Below are 17396 nucleotides of genomic sequence, written 5' to 3'. Positions count from 1 at the left end.
TTGGCTGTGGGTTTGTCATATATGGCCTTTATTATGTTGAGGTAAGTTCCCTCTGTGCCTACTTTCTGGAGAGTTTTTATCATAAATGAGTGTTGAATTTTGTCAAAAGGTTTTTCTGCATCTAATGAGATTATCATATGGTTTTTATCCTTCAATTTGTTAGTATGGTGTATCACATTGATTGATTTCATATATTGAAGAATCCTTGCATTCCTGGGATAAACCCCACTTGATCATGGTGTATGATCCTTTTAATGTGCTGTTGGATTCTGTTTGCTAATATTTTGTTAAGGATTTTTGCATCTATGTTCATCAGTGATATTGGTCTGTAGTTTTCCTTTTTTGTGACATCTTTGTCTGGTTTTGTTATCAGGGTGATGGCGGCCTCGTAGAATGAGTTTGGGAGTGTTCCTCCCTCTGCTATATTTTGGAAGAGTTTCAGAAGGTTAGGTGTTAGCTCTTCTCTCAATGTTTGATAGAATTCGCCTGTGAAGCCATCTGTTCCTGGGCTTTTGTTTGTTGGAAGATTTTTTTTTTAAGTGTTTTGGTTATTTTTAGTTAAAGAAAAACAGCCTTTTCCAAGGGCAACAAAGTGAACTCAGTCAGAAGGAAACAGGGTGTGTGGGCTTCTCACAAACTCTTGCTCCATAAACCTGGATGTGATTTTCCTCCTGGAAAATCAGGTGCGACTGGCCAGCAGAGGGATGACTTTGGTGGGGTAGGTGGAGCTGCAGCCAGATTGGTCTGAGAGGGCTCTAAGGTGACTTCCATATGCCAGTCAGTTGACATGATTAACGCTATTATTCTTGAGGGGCATTAAATTAAGGAATGACGCAGGGAGCCAAGAGAGCGGCTTCTTTGGTTGGTTCTCAATCACAGTCAGGAAATAGTCTTTATCTGGTGCAACCATAATTTTATTTTTCTTGGAGCAAATTTGAAGGAAGGTGAGGTCATTCTGGGGGTCAATTTCACGCACGGTGCTCCGGGCCTTCTAGATGAAGTTGTGCATGAGGTTGGCGTACTGTGTGGTGTTGGGATTGTCCATGGTGCTCTTGATGGGAATGCCTTCTGTGTTCACCACGATGATTCCCTGCACGCCCTTCTGGCTCTGAATTCGCTTCAGTGTCTCCTCCACCTCTGCCATCTCGGACCGATCTGGTAGCTCCGCGTCACCAGCCCTCAGCTCAGTCCCTGTTGGAAGATTTTTAATCACAGTTTCAATTTCAGTGCTTGTGATTGCTCTGTTCATATTTTCTATTTCTTCCTGTTTCAGTCTCGGAAGGTTGTACTTTTCTAAGAAATTGTCCATTTCTCCCAGGTTGTCCATTTTATTGGCATATAGTTGCTTGTAGTAATCTCTCATGATCCTTTGTATTTCTGCAGTGTCAGTTGTTACTTCTCCTTTTTCATGTCTAATTCTGTTGATTTGAGTCTTCTGCCTTTTTTTCTTGATGAGTCCGGCTAATGGTTTATCAACGTTGTTTATCTTCTCAAAGAACCAGCTTTTAGTTTTATTGATCTTTGCGATCGTTTCCTTCATTTCTTTTTCATTTATTTCTGATCTGATCTTTATGATTTCTTTCCTTCTGCTAACTTCGGGGTTTTTTTGTTCTTCCTTCTCTGATTGCTTTAGGTATAAGGTTAGGTTGTTTATTTGAGATTTTTCTTGTTTCTTGAGGTAGGCTTGTATTGCTATAAACTTCCCTCTTAGAACTGCTTTTGCTGCATGCCACAGGTTTTGGGTCGTCGTGTTTTCATTGTCATTTGTTTCTAGGTATTTTTTGATCTCCTCTTTGATTTCTTCAGTGATCTCTTGGTTATTTAGTAGCATATTGCTTAGCCTCCATGTGTTTGTATTTTTTACAGTTTTTTTCCTGTAACTGGTATCTAGTCTCATAGCGTTGTGGTCGGAAAAGATACTTGATACGATTTTAATTTTCTTAAATTTACCAAGGTTTGATTTGTGACCCAAGATATGATCTATCCTGGAGAATGTTCCATGAGCACTTGAGAAGAATGTGTATTCTGTTGTTTTTGGATGGAATGTCCTATAAATGTCAATTAAGTCCATCTTGTTTAATACTTCATTTAAAGTTTGTGTTTCCTTATTTATTTTCATTTTGGATGATCTGTCCACTGGTGAAAGTGGGGTGTTAAAGTCCCCTACTATCACTGTGTTACTTTCGAGTTCCCCTTTTATGGCTGTTAGCATTTGCCTTATGTATTGAGGTGCTCCTATGTTGGGTGCATAAATATTTACAATTGTTATATCTTTTTCTTGGATTGACCCCTTGATCATTATGTAGTGTCCTTCTTTGTCTCCTGTAATAGTCTTTATTTTAAAATCTATTTTGTCTGATATGAGAATTGCTACTCCAGATTTCTTTTGATTTCCATTTGCATGGAATATCTTTTTCCATCCCCTCACTTTCGGTCTGTATGTGTCCCTAGGTCTGAAGTGGGTCTCTTGTTGACTGCATATATATGGGTCTTGTTTTTGTATCCATTCAGCCAGTCTATGTCTTTTGGTGGGAGCATTTAATCCATTTACACTTAAGGTAATTATCGACATGTATGTTCCTATTACCATTTTCTTAATTGTTTGGGGTTTGTTATTGTAGGTCTTTTCCTTCTCTTGTGTTTCCTGCCTAGAGAAGTTCCTTTAGCATTTGTTGTAAAGCTGGTTTGGTGGTGCTGAATTCTCTCAGCTTTTGCTTGTCTGTAGAGGTTTTAATTTCTCTCTCGAATCTGAATGAGATCCTTGCTGGGCAGACTAATCTTGGTTGTAGGTTTTTCCCTTTCATCATTTTAAATATGTCCTGCCCCTCCCTTCTGGCTTGCACAGTTTCCACTGAAAGATCAGCTTTTAACCTTATGGAGATTCCCTTGTATGTTATTTGTTGCTTTTCCCTTGCTGCTTTTAATATTTTTTCTTTGTATTTAATTATTGATAGTTTGATTAATATGTGTTGGCGTGTTTCTCCTTGGATTTATCCTGTATGGGACCCTCTGTGCTTCCTGGACTTGATTAACTATTTCCTTTCCTATGTTAGGGAAGTTTTCAACTATAGTCTCTTCAAATATTTTCTCAGACCCTTTCTTTTTCATTTCTTATTCTGGGACCTCTAGAATTCGAATGTTGGTGCGTTTAATGTTGTCCCACAGGTCTCCGAGACTGTCCTCAATTCTTTTCATTCTTTTTTCTTTATTCTGCTGTGAGGTAGTTATTTCCACTATTTTATCTTCCAGGTCACTTATCCGTTCTTCTGCCTCAGTTATTCTGCTATTGATTCCTTCTAGAGAATTTCTAATTTCATTTATTGTGTTGTTCATCATTGTTTGTTTGGTCTTTAGTTTTTCTAGGTCCTTGTTAAACGTGTCTTGTATTTTCTCCATTCTATTTCCCAGATTTTGGATCATCTTTACTATCATTACGCTGAATTCTTTTTCAGGTAGACTGCCTATTTCCTCTTCATTTGTTTGGTCTGGTGGGTTTTTATCTTGCTCCTTCATCTGCTGCGTATTTCTCTGTCTTCTAATTTTGCTTAACTTACTGTGTTTGGGGTATCCTTTTCACAGTCTGCAGGTTCGTAGTTCCCATTGTTTTTGGTGTCTGCCCCCAGTGGGTAAGGTTGGTTCAGTGGGTTGTACATGCTTCCTGATGGAGGGAACTGGTGCCTATGTTCTGGTGGATGAGGCTGGATCTTGCCTTTCTGGTGGGCAGGACCGTGCCTGGTGGTGTGTTTTGGGGTGTCTGTGAACTTATTATGATTTTAGGTAGCCTCTCTGCTAATGGGTGGGGCTGTGTTCCTGTCTTGCTAGTTGTTTGGCATGGGGTGTCCAGCACTGGAGCTTGCTGGTCGTTGAGTGGAGCTGGGTCTTAGTGTTGAGACAGAGATCTCTGGGAGAGCTCTTGCTGATTGATACTATGTGGGGTCAGGAGGTCTCTGGTGGTCCAATGTCCTCAACTCGGCTCTCCCACCTCAGAGTTCAGGCCTGACACCCGGCCGCAGCACCAAGACCCTGTCAGCCACACGGCTATGTGTCAGGTTAGCCCGCTTCAGGGTAGTAGAGGCCTAGGTCAGACTTTGGAAGCTGATGGGGAATGAGGCCAACTTCTGGTCCAGGACAGGGCGAAGGTCCAAAGGAGGTGGGGAGGGCGTGTCCTAGGAAACGGTTGGGTCAATGCATCCAGGCTGGGTGGGGGTGGTGCTGGGGAAAGGGAGGCCCAAGGATCTGGATCCAAGAAACTGGATGATGTTTTCCCAAGATTGCCAGGGCCACGAGTCAGGAATCGTCATGGAGAGAAGCCAAGGACAGTGCCAGGATCACACAGCTGGTAAATAATGGAGTTTGGCTTAAACTCAGGCCAGTCATCTCTGAAGCACACATTTTTGTACCCTTATCCTATGCTACTCTCAAAGATTCTCAGGTGAAATAGTCCTGCCCCTGCTTCCTCAGCTCTTTCTGCTTTCCTCCATCCCAACATGCACAATAATATATTGCAATAAACTGTTTACTTGCCATTCCTTTGCAATGTTTTTAAGTTTTCACTTCACTTTAAAGAAGCTGACACAGGATATCACTGATACATTATGGGTAGGATGTATGTAAGAAAACCCATCAGAACTCCAACCAGAAGATCAATACTCAAAAGGCCTTGACCCTGCCTCTAAAGAGAGTGGAAAGTGAATGTATATTGATATGTTTTAAGTTAAAACAAAATGTTTAAAGTATATATGCATCATTTTTTAGTGATTCTCCACTCAAATTGTCTTTTTCAATTAACAAATGCACAGGAGGTCCCAAATGCACAGGAGGAATAAGAGGGCTTTGTAATAAAGAACATAAATTGTATGTCTCATTTCATATTCAACTCTAAATTCCTGAGTTATAGAGAGGAATGTCCCCCAATATCCATTCTTCCCTTACTAGAGTAATACAACTTGTAAGTGGATGCCTAAGTGTCCAGAATGAAGAGTACACTTTCTTTGTGCCTTGCAGCTAGTGTGGCCACGCAACTAAGTCCTGGCCAATGGGATGTGATAGCTGGAGCTCCATCTTGACCTTGAGGACAAGGGCCACATTTCAGGGGTGGTAGAGCAGAAAGGCAGAAGCAACCTGGGTCTCCTATGGCTGTGGAGCAGAGTTACCATACCCGCCTACCTTTGTATTTGTACCTGAGAGAGAAACTTCTATTTTGTTTAAGCCACTGTAATCCTGCGTCTCTGTTACAACCCCCTACCCCTAAGAGTATCTTTCTCCTTGCCCTCTTGAGACTCACTGTCAATCGTTAGGCACCGCCACTGATGGGAGGGTGATGGTCACCTTCCACTGAAAAACCATAAGGCCAGCACAAGAATCCCAGGCTCGCAGGTCAGAGGACTGGAGTTCTGGTAGCAGCTCTGCCACTTACCAGCAGAGATTGGAGACATTACATAGTGTCTGATACACAGAGGTAATTTCTCCATTTGTTCATATGAAATTGTTATTAACCGTGAACAATCACCATGAGTAGAACAGAAATAAAAAAGATAACTGAAATAGATCTGTCAGAATTTTATTATTTGGCAGTGAAAACTGCAAACTGCATGATTATTTTTGACAACTAAAAAGTAAGCATCTGATTTTACAGCAATCCTTTTTTATAACTTTTTTTTAAATATCAAACTTCAGTTTTATTTTGGTGGGAAATGCCCCTTAGGAAAACACCTAAATTGACAAAGAAAAGGAAGCCTTTAAACAGATTTTTGAAAAGAAACATAAAACAGTGTTTTAAAACAACAAAGAGCCTTGTAATATTTTTTCAAGTTTTGCTTGTAATGAAATCACTATATATATATATTAATTAGAAAAATAACTTGTAAAGGTTGAATTAATTAAAAACCCACATTTACTGGTCAGCCGTCTTGGCAACACTGCTTTCCATTTCGTGATGATGATGCTGGTGGTGATACTCTGTCATTTATGACATAAAAAGCACCTGGGAATTGACTAAAGCAAAGATAAACCTCTCCAGTCTTAATTTTCTTTAGATAATAACAGGAAATCAGCAGGAGCCACCTTTGCTCACGAAGGAAACCCGTAAAATTTCTGTCTGACTCCAGTTTATTCTACTCTTGTTAAGGCACTTAGTTCTTGACAATAACCAACTGTGATAAGTCAGCTGCTGTCCAAGAAATTCATAGGCACACAATATTGTTTACTGTATCGGACATTTGCCCTTAGGTCATATGATTAAAACTGTCACTAAGGGCTTCCCTGGTGGCGCAGTGGTTGAGAGTCTGCCTGCTAATGCAGGGGACACGGGTTTGAGCCCTGGTCTGGGAAGATCCCACATGCCGCGGAGCAACTAGGCCCGTGAGCCACAACTACTGAGCCTGCGCGTCTGGAGCCTGTGCTCCGCAACAAGAGAGGCCGCAACAGTGAGAGGCCCGCGCGCCGCGATGAAGAGTGGCCCCCGCTTGCCGCAACTAGAGGAAGCCCTCGCGCAGAAACGAAGACCCAACACAGCCAAATAAATAAATAAATAATAATTAAAGGTGCTAATAATTTAAAAAAAAAAAATGTGAAGCTTACATTAAAAAAAAAAAAAAACTGTCACTAAGAGTTAACAATTAAAAAAAAAATTGAAGCAATTACAGAGACAACTCGAACAATGTGTGCTTTTCTTCTTTTCTCCCATGCTTCTAATTCCTTACTTGTGGTCACATCTACCTCCTCAAGCTTTACCTTATGGCTCCTGGCACATCTTCTTCCCTCAGATAAAGCCACGGCACTGGCAATTCACAAAAGGCTGCTTCATGAGCCCGCTCATTAGCCACTGTAGGTCTGATTCAGACACCCATCCTATGCCTGTCATCACTGTCAATTTACGTGCCTCTCCCTCAGAGGCCTTGCTTAGGTTTAATTAAAATAAACCAAGTCTAAAAATTACTTGTTGAAGATAGAGTCTAAGACTTCAGAAGTCAAACCAATACACTGTTTAAATTTAAGATTATCTCTCTACAGTTAAATTGTACAAAATCCTTCAATATATTTTCAGGACTTCTAATGATTATGGGTACTACTGTCATTTTTAAAGTCAGATTATGAGCACAATGACAAGTCATACTAGATAATAATACTTTCTTTAATAGTATCAGAAACAGCCCTAAATAAAAGAATGAGGCAAATCTCTATTGCGTCAGTTAGTGACTTACTTTTTCAACATACTCAAACACCAAGTACAATTTCCCCCTCCGACGAAAGGCTTCCTTTAACTCCACAATGTTTTCCTGCTTGAGAGTACGAAGCATTTTAAGCTCTCGTAAAGTCGTTTCCTTGACTTCTTCATTTTCTAGAATGTAAACAATGGTGAATAGAGTAAAATTAAAGTTTTCAAACCACTATTCAAAAAATTCTAAGAACATTGAAAACATACCAATTTCACTTTCCACTTTGAGTACTTCTGCATAAGAAGTCCAAGGATGGAATATTCAATATCACATTTTCTTGTTGAAAGGATCAAGAATAAGAAACTTAAAGAAGAAAAGGCTTACTTGACCAGCATGAACCTAATTTTCTGCTTGTATTTTCTTATACTCCTTATTGCAAAGTGTTTATGTAAAACAGACTTATAGATACGACATATAAATCCACTGTCATTTTAACTCTAACACTACATACTGAGGAAGAAGGAGTTTAAAAGGGTAAAAAGGAATTAACCACATCAGTGTGCAGAGGAGCCTTTATGCAACATCTGTAGCAGTTGATGTTTTAAAGTTTGGCCTGAAGCTTTGTCTTAAAAGAGCATTTTATTCCCCAGGCTGCATGTGAGTCACCTCTGTAAGCAGAGGTCATATGCCAGGCATGCACAATGCAGGTCACAGTCAAGTTGCAGGGAACTCTAAGGGTGTCTGATCTTCTCTTTGAATAGCGGCTGCTGCATGTTCCTGCTGTCCTCCTGTGACACGTCCGTCTGTCCATCCCAGGTAGTGTAGCTGTACTGGGATGGAGAACTTATGCTGAACCAATACACCCTTTCGTATCATCAACTCCACTCATGATAACCCCCACAGACACAGAGGAAGGACAGAAGTCACATTAACTCTAATGGATCAATTGGCAGGGGAGCAGGGAAGGCAATATTTCATGTTAAAGGAGTTTTTATAATAGCTTTAGATTTAGCCAGGAAATTCTAACCGTCATGTTTACATATGTATATACAAGGAAGGATACAGGTTCATAATCCCTTATCTGCATTCCAAAATCCAAAAAAAAAAAAAAAAAATCAGTCTAAAAATTGAATACTTTTTCTAACTTTAAGGCAAATCTCTTTAGAGGCAAATCCTGAACTAATACGAGACCACTGACAGTCTTTGTTTATCCTACTTAGTATGAATATTCATATGCTGTGCTTTAGAAATAATACCTGATTACAGGATGCTAAAGTGACATGCCATATTTCCATTCTAAAATCTAAAAGTTATGAATTCTAGAATACATTTGGCCCCAAGGTTTTGGGTAATGGTCAGAATCCTAGCTTGAAAGTCTAAGCTGTGTAACCCTCAAGTTCAGGCATGTCTGGGAAGGTAGAAAATAGTTTGGGGACAGGGATGAGAAAGATGAAGATGCCTTCAAGGAAGAAATGTTTCCTAAGCAAGATACACAAGAGAAAAGAACCTAAATGGGGCCAAAGGGGGAGGGGAGATCCTAAATGCAGTACCAGGAGTACTTCTCAGATTATGGTTGTACCTCGCGGTGCAGGATCTTAGTTCCCAGACCAGGGATTGAACCCGGCCCGGCAGTGAAAGCGCCAAGTCCTAACTACTGGACCGCCAGGGAATTCCCCTAACCCCCATTCAAACTGAGTTTAAAGAAAAGAGACTATAACAAAACCATGGGCTTCGCAGTAGCCCCAGAATATCTGTAACAAACAGAAAACAAAGTCAACACTCCTTTGCGAAATGGTTACACAAGGGAAATATTCTCCCTACTTCAAGAAAACTGTTGGAGAATGCTGGAGCACAGATTAGGAAAGGAGAGAGATACTGCCTATCAGAAGGCAGGAAGCAGCAGTAGCAAAGGCTGACAGTAGCATAGCCCACATCAGGGGGGTCAACTGGGAACTGGGTACTCACAGGGCCCATGTCAGAGCATGAAACAGGGGGGCCACCTGGCAGTAGGGGCAATGTGTGTGACATGATTAGGGGACTTCCCGAAGTGGCTGAGAGGCTTGTGGGGGGGATAAATGTCCAGCTGTTCTGCAAATTGGGGCTGCACCAGAGAAGTAGTATTTTGTAACTGTCAGAACTGCTAAAGCCTAGGGAAGCTAAAAGTCTTCAGTCTTATGAAGAAGGTTAACCTGCTTCTCTGCTGTCCCATCTGAGTTACTCCCAAGGTTAGGGTAATCAAACTAAAATCCACCTGTCTCTAAGATCTGCCACACAGATCTCAATATGAAGCAAATAAAATTACTTCTAATAAGGAAGTAATTCAGTAAGAGACAACTATACTACTCATGACCTGATCCTTGTCTGCATTTCCATCCCCATCTCATGCCCTTCTCTCCCTCCCTCACGTTAGTCTTTCGGTTCCCAAAATAGCCCCAAACTTTATTTTTCAAACTTAGGGCCTTTGAGCTTGTTCCCTCTGCCGAGAACTCTCATTATACTACCAGACTCTTTACAGGGCTAGCTCCTTCAGGCTGCAGTTTAAGTGTCACTTGATCACTAAACCAAAGCAAGCCTCCATCCCCATGCTAATCCGAGAGCTCTAGGAGGACAGGTCTAAGTTCTGCTTGCTGTTCAACAACACACACCCAACCACCTAGGACCGGACCCGGCACAGAGGGGATCAATAAATACTTCCTACACGAATGCCTTCACTGGTGCCATGAGGAAATCCTTGCCCATATGTGGCTAGCTCTTATTCCCTTAAAACATGGGAAGCAGCAATGTGATAGCAAACAATAGGCACTTTGCCCTCTCAGTTTTGAGGACACTGCTTTCAATCTTCTCTCTCCAGAACTTTGAAAGGGCAGCTTTTCAGACAGTTAAGACAAACTGAATTTATTTTCCCCTATTCACCTCTGCCCCGGTAGTCTTCTACAATATGTGATTATAAAAAATGGAGGCTCCAGAAAACCGACTGCACCAAGAGTCAAGAACACATATATATTCGGTCATTAGAACATCCCTAAGCTATGCTGGAGCTGGTTACAAATAAATGGTGCAACAAAGTCAAAGGTAAATAAAGTTGGAATGCCTTTTCTAATCAAAAGCTTGGTGAATTCTTGGCACTGAAAAAAGGGAGCTTTGTATCATTAGCAACTTGTGGCAGTTTCACCTTGCTAACAGATAAAGCCGAATGGCCAAAGCAGAATGGCTATCGTAGAAGGAACGTTGGAGTAGGATCTGGGAGACCTAGATTTTGGACCCTTTTAACCAGCTAACACTGTAACATGTGACTTCGGGCAAGCCATTTAACTTTTCATTCATTAAATAACTAAATGGGCACTCCTCTGCACCCACACATGTACCCTAAAAAGTCCCATGGCCTTTTCCAAATCTAATAATCCATGATTTCTCTTCATTAAAATCTCATTGATTATGAGCCTAAACCTCACTGAATTTTGGTACTTTGTTATATATATTTATATCATTCGAATCTATACTGACTTTGCTAAACAATGGCTAGAGAGAAAAGGGAAACAAATCTTCAAAAAGAAGCTCACAAAATCACTTAGCATGCAGAGCCAAAACCACCTCATTTGAGCAGTCATCTTGTTTAGGAAATGAAGGCTCCTCTAATTTATGTCAGTCAAAGTTATTAAAAGTTGAGGCAAGCACTTCGGCACTAAGATTGTAATGAATGGGAACAGGTAGAAAGTGGAGTTATTAATTCCGTAAGTGCAAGCAAAATGCACACTCTTCATTATTTGGAAGTCCTATCATTTTGTTCCTCTGAGTACTTTTAAGGTTCCTGGCCTACCCACTGTACTTTATAATGAAAACTGTGGCACTAAATGATCAGATGATCGGGAAAAGGAATGAACATTCCACTTACAAATGCTTCTCTCCTCAGAGGTTCAGAAAGTAGCAAAGCTGCTGAGTGAGCCAGTTTTTTAAAGGTGGAAGCACAGCCCACTAAAGGGGGCACAAACACCCCTGCCTTTCAGTTGAAATAATCTCATGGCTTTTTACTTAGGCTAGGCTCCTCCAGTTCACAAATGAAGAAACCAAGTCTAGAAAGAGTAACTTTCTCAGGGTAAGTGAAGGGAATGTCACACCGAGTAGAACACAGGGACGGAGGCGCCTTGGTGTAAGGCAGTGAGCGAGCTTTGGAGAGTGAGTCGGAACACCCAAGTCGGAACACCCAAGTCTAGACTCTGTTTCTGCTTAACTATGTGGCAAAGCAGCATGGTGTGGGCGGAAGAAAAACTCAATGAAGATCCTGGGGTCTGTGTCTTAGTCTCAGTTAATTCTATATAAATGGCATGGTAGAAGAAGGACATTAAGTTAAAAAAAAAAACAACTAACCTATTTCTAAGCTTGCCAGTAAGGCTGCAAGTTAACACACCTAAAAAGCAAGAAGGGAGATTCAAAGTAAAAGAAAACAATTTTTAAGAATAAAGATCACAGGAGCAAAAGAAATGCAAAGATAAGTAAGTGACGAAAAGAGAAAAATCTAAAGATGAGCAGAAACTCTTCTGTAAAACTATTTTTAAAGAACTGTGGGCTTAGAAAAGAAATCCAGAAATAACTATAACCTACTTTATGAAATCACAAACCTGACATCTTTGTATAGCCAAAGAGGCCCCCCCCATAATGGACCTTTAAACAGGTACAATGTGGGGAAAAGTCAAGCCATCCTTGTACAAAACCATAAGGGTGCCATTTTTGAGTCTGGTTGCCCTGACTGAAGAAGGAACATCAACAGGAGGGCAAGTAACATGGCCAGGGGGTTTTGAATGGTGGTGCTGCTGTCATATATACCAAAAATGATGAGAAAACTTAAATCTTCAGAGATGAAGGCCAGGTAAAGCACAATGGAAATGTATTAAACCATGAAAGGTGCAAAATGGTCACCAAATCTTAGAAGAATCCCTGAAGTTTGAAAGAGATCCATTTTGGTCATTAAAAAGAAGTGTGGTGAAATCATGACTAGCCAGAATGCTCAAGCTTAGTTAATTGATTTCTCTATTTAACCAAGGTTTGGAAAGTTTGACTCAAAGCCTCTCTTACAGAGAAATCCGGTTCTTGAATTTAAAGATTATGAACCCTTGTTTTCTACAAATATACAAAATAAGAGACCGGAGTTCCCCTGATCCCAAAATCAGGATAGAGCTTTCTAGTGTCTGGGTAAAAATAAGGATGAAATAAACTGGAGCAAAGAACAGATGATCAATTAAACATTTTCTCATGATTAAGAACAAAGATGTCCATTCCAAGGGAAAATATTTATCTATAGAAATAGAAGCAGCAGCAGGATATGAAATGCAAGCAATTTTATTTGATATAAAAGCAAAGACACAACCTAAATTCCATGTTAACCATGGATTACAACACAGCTCCCTGAGAGTCAGCCTCCTTGCCATGTACGGAGGCCCGGTGACAAGTGGGGAGGATCCCTCCTCACCCCATCACCCATACATTCAGGAAGGACTGAAAAGTTCAAATAAACAGAAGGTGTTGTCACATCAGAAGATCCAAATGTTTGTCAAATATAAATTTTAGACCACAGGACTTCTTCAATTAAAGGTTAAACAATGTTTTTATTCTTGCTGGTCCAAAGCTATCTAATCTATATCAGTGCTCTTGGATTATTTAAAAAATTGAGGACGGTAGACACTGGCACATGTGTGTACGTGAAAATGATGATCCAATAGTGATAGAAGATTATCATCTGAACATCAAATCTCATTGTACAAGATTGGAATTATAGGAAAGGTAGGAGGATTAGGCTAAATTTATTATTATACATAGTCTGAAAAGTACCTTTTAACTAAATAATCTCTAGTATCTTTTTGGTCTGTGGTCATTTTTCTCTTCTCAGAAAAATCCAAATATGTACCGAGCAGAATTAATTCTATGGAGGGGACTTCCCTGGTGGCGCACTGGTTAAGAATCCGCCTGCCAATGCAGGGGACATGGGTTCGATCCCCGGTCTGGGAAGATCCCACATGCTGCGGAGCAACTAAGCCCCGTACCCCACCACTACTGAGCCTGCGCTCTAGAGCTCACGAGCCACAACTACTGAAGCCCACGTGCCTAGAGCCCGTGCTCCACAACAAGAGAAGCCACTGCAATGAGAAGCCCGCGCACCGCAACGAAGAGTAGCCCCCCCTCGCTGCAACTAGAGAAAGCCTGCACGCAGCAACAAAGACCCAACACAGCCATAAATAAATAAATTAATTAATTAAAAAAAAATTTCTGTGGAGACTTCTGGTCAGTTAGGTATTTATTAGTTAATGTTTCTATGTGGGAATTTACATTAATAGACAAATTTATAATACTATCATTCAGGATATCATTAAGAATTCATTATCTGAGACTCCACATTTGTGATGATGTATAAAGAAGCAAAAGTCATCAAAACAAGAAAATATTAACAAATGAAGTGATCTCAAATAAAACTGTCATCACTCAAACATTCCTTCCTTTTAACAGGTGTTGATTCCCACCAGTGTGTCAAAGTCTTTCAGGGAAAATCATAGGCACAGACACTGATAAATGATCTGATGGTGTTATATCAGCTAACAACTGGAGAATAAAAAATGAACAAGGACGAAGGCAAAAAAACAGGAACATACAAAAACCAAGAGAAGAGTGACAGAGCCTTCTGTATATTTTTAATGACCTTTTTATTGTGGAAGTCATTCACTGACCTAGCCTACAATTTTACTGTAAAAATTGCCCCGCCCTGCCAAAAGATAACAATTGATTCTTTTTTCGAAGAAACAGTACATAGTTGCTATTATAATCTAAATCGTGTTAACTATAAGATAAACTTATTTTTATAATTTTAGTTTCATTTTTTCAACTTAAACTCCCGATCTAACTTTTTATTTACTATGAAATTTTGGTTTCCATTTTAAATAGTAATCTATTGTCCTGAGATAATAAGGACTTCTTGAACTAAATAGTGGTCTACCTTAAAATGTTGTTTAAAAAATGTTTCATGCGGGCTTCCCTGGTGGCGCAGTGGTTGAGAGTCTGCCTGCCGGTGCAGGGGACACGGGTTCGAGCCCTGGTCTGGGAAGATCCCATATGCCGCAGAGCAGCTGGGCCCGTGAGCCACGGCTGCTGAGCCTGCGCGTCTGGAGCCTGTGCTCCGCAATAAGAGAGCCGCGATAGTGAGAGGCCCGCGCACCGCGATGAAGAGTGGCCCCCGCTTGCCGCAACTGGACAAAGCCCTCGCACAGAAACGAAGACCCAACACAGCCAAAAATAAATAAATAAATAAATAAATAATTATTTTTTAAAAAAATGTTTCATGCAAATTTGTGCATACATATGAATTTAACAAGAAAACAGGACATTATCATAATCCTTTAAAGCTAACAGGAGGTAATATATACTCATAAAATATTCCTTGATATAATCAGCATAAGAATACTTGATTAGCTTGAACGTGGGTCAGACCAATTTCAGATCCTATTTCAGCTTAACAATGCTTTCACAGGATTATTTCATTACCTTCACGAATATTTTTAAACATTGGATTTGGAAAAGTCACTACCAAAATATCAAAAGAATATATTCAGAGTAACTAATAAAAGAAATTCATGAGAGCTATATGACAATAAGGGCAATATTATCATGAAACTGTATTCTTTATTATAATTAGCCTGACTAAAATTTAAGATGATAAACTGATACAGAATTAAGTGGTTTACATAGGGGTTGAATGGACATCCTCACCTATACTAGACTATCTATGTACACTTCACACTCCAAAAGGGTGTTTACCACACATTTTCCCTTACTTTCCATTAAGCATGATACTACTCTGGCGGGAGGAAAAGGGTAAAGACAGAAAAGATTGTGTGAGATCTCCCAGGGAGAACTGGAAACAATAGGAAAGTGTGCCTAGAATAGGCTTGGAACTAAAAAGTTATGAATAATTGGATATGTTTTTAGATTCTATTGCTGAAATATTTAGGAAGTGTCCCTCTGGAAGTATGTATAGGCGTGCTTACAAAGCTGTCCATCTGCAAAGTGGGTGGGTGATGCGGCTGCATGCCTGTGAGGTATGGCAACTGATAATGGCCCAGCAGAGATGAGGGCAGAGTGGATTCATGTTTTGTCAGCTCAGTGAAATAAAAACTGATCAAATGTTTCCTATAATGTTTAGACTATCCATACACCCCTGGGATGCCACAGCTAGAAACAATCTCTCTCACCTCAAAATTATACAAAGTCATTCAGGCACTGACTGCTTTCTACTCCGTTTTACTGCTTTTTATTTACAGGTCTTAATTCTGTTAATAGGTCAGAAGTTTCTTCAAAGTATCCGGACCTGATTTACCTTCACTGTTCTTATAGCACCTGGCTCAGTGCTCAATGAATTTTTCTTTTCTTTTTTTTTTTTTTGGCCGCGCCACACGGCATGTGGGATCTTAGTTCCCCTGATCAGGGATCGAACCCGAGCCCCCTGCAGTGGAAGTGCGAAGTCTTAACTGCTGGACAGCCAGGGAAGTCCCCAGTGCTCAATGAATTTTAACAGATACACTACTGATTGCCAATCTGAAGGTACTGTAATTCAGGGACTAATATATTGTTTAATTGAAGCTAAGAACTGGTATTCATAGGATAGAGGTTGTGAAGAATTGGGTATTTAGTTTTCCTAAAAACAGCAATGACATACATGGCCTAGATTGCACTGCTTTTCAAAAATTTGATGACAATTATTATTTTTGGTGGTAGCTGATGGTTGACAATGTGCCTTACAAGATGAATGCACAGCCAGAAGTCTTTATATACAGGCAAAGGTTATGCTTTGATCTACTGTTGCAACCACTCTTTTTAGTAGATCACCATTTGTCTCCTGGCCACCTGCGGTTAGCCCAAAGCCACTGCTCAAAGAGCTTATTTCCAATGGTCTCCTAGGGGGTTGGCCTGGGGCTATTGCTTCCCACTAGACTACGGGTACATGATTGGAAGCAGGGCTTTTTTGGTTTTTGTTTTTAAAGAACAAGCTAAAGTATTTTTTTGTGCCTTCTCCTTAAGGCTGCTAAGCCAATGCTAAAATTCCTGGCTGACGTGCTTGTGCTCCACATAACCAGCACATCAGAGCTGGGTTACATCAAATACTACTGCATCTACCCCAGAAGTTGTTAGCGAGGCCCTTTTGTTATTTAATGTTTGCTAAGTCTCTAAGGTAGGGGTGATGAAACTTCACAAATACAGAGGCTGGTGTCTTACAGCACAGTCACTGTGTGCTGATGAAGGTAGGCTATGAATGCCTATTGTCACACTTCCAATTAGATACGAAGGTTGATGCTATGGTGGGGCCTCTTACTCCTGCAGCACTTGTTTTCAAATGGCAGGTTGTGACTCATTAGTGGTGACATCAACGTATTTCATGCCAAAATAGGCACTTATATGAATTTATATGAGCAAGAAAGAACAGAAAATGGAGAACCTCACATTAGTAAAATAAATAATTTTGTGAAACTTTTGCTTCAGTTATATATATGACATTATGTATGAGGATACTGTGTAGGAGGTAAAAAATACTTCTGCTGTCGGATCTCTGTCAAAAAAAAAATTGCAAAAATGCTGCCTAGAGCTTCTTAAAGGCCATGTGTGTCTTTGTGGTCAGTTTTTCTACTTGGCTGTATCTGGATGGCCAAGAGTCTGGATTTAAAACCTAATGGCAATGAAATGCTTTATTTATTTTTTCTTTTGTACATTACTTTTTTTTTGGTGCATTATTTTTTGTTGTTGTTGTTGTTAATCCTTTATTTTAAACTTTCTTGCCCAGGATAGGGTAATTTTAATACTCCATTTGAAATGGTCTGGATGTGTGACCAAAGCCTCCAAGTATGGTATTTCTTCTTGAAAAGCTTTTATTTTCCCAATGAGTTATTCTAAATATAAAACCATTCCCTCTGTACTGTTTACATACCACTTATCTTTATATTTCTAGCTAACTAGGAAGCAGAGATCGCAGTAACCAATATTGAAGCCTTTAACATAACACTTGTTACTTGTGTGAACCCAGGAAGTATTTACTTCAAGTAAGTTTTATCATTTTAAACTGTTAGTATTTAGAAACAGTGTAAATAGCATGTTTTCCATCCAGCATTTGAAGCAAGATTTCCAGTGTTGACTGTCCCTTAAAACACAAGATGAATTTTCTGATATCATGAGATTTGAAAAGATTCACACGGGAGGAACTAAATGTTT

General features: G+C 40.0%; 1 protein-coding gene and 1 pseudogene across 2 annotated transcripts in view; both read right to left on the bottom strand.

Annotated features, from left to right (window-relative positions):
* The window catches only part of CDKL5 (cyclin dependent kinase like 5), a 189594-nt gene that overhangs the window by 53783 nt on the left and 118415 nt on the right, over positions 1-17396 (bottom strand). For both annotated transcript variants that reach the window (XM_061178360.1, XM_061178359.1), the window contains exon 6: positions 7203-7339. In XM_061178360.1, the coding sequence (XP_061034343.1) occupies positions 7203-7339 (137 nt within the window). The remainder of the gene's footprint in view (positions 1-7202; positions 7340-17396) is intronic.
* On the bottom strand, positions 604-1178 carry LOC133082382 (dynein light chain roadblock-type 1-like; annotated as a pseudogene).

The sequence above is a fragment of the Eubalaena glacialis genome, chromosome X (genome assembly GCF_028564815.1).
Source record: "Eubalaena glacialis isolate mEubGla1 chromosome X, mEubGla1.1.hap2.+ XY, whole genome shotgun sequence".
NCBI lineage: Eukaryota > Metazoa > Chordata > Mammalia > Artiodactyla > Balaenidae > Eubalaena > Eubalaena glacialis.
The sequence above is the reverse complement of the archived record's forward strand: the minus strand, read 5'-3'. Positions and strand labels throughout refer to the sequence as shown.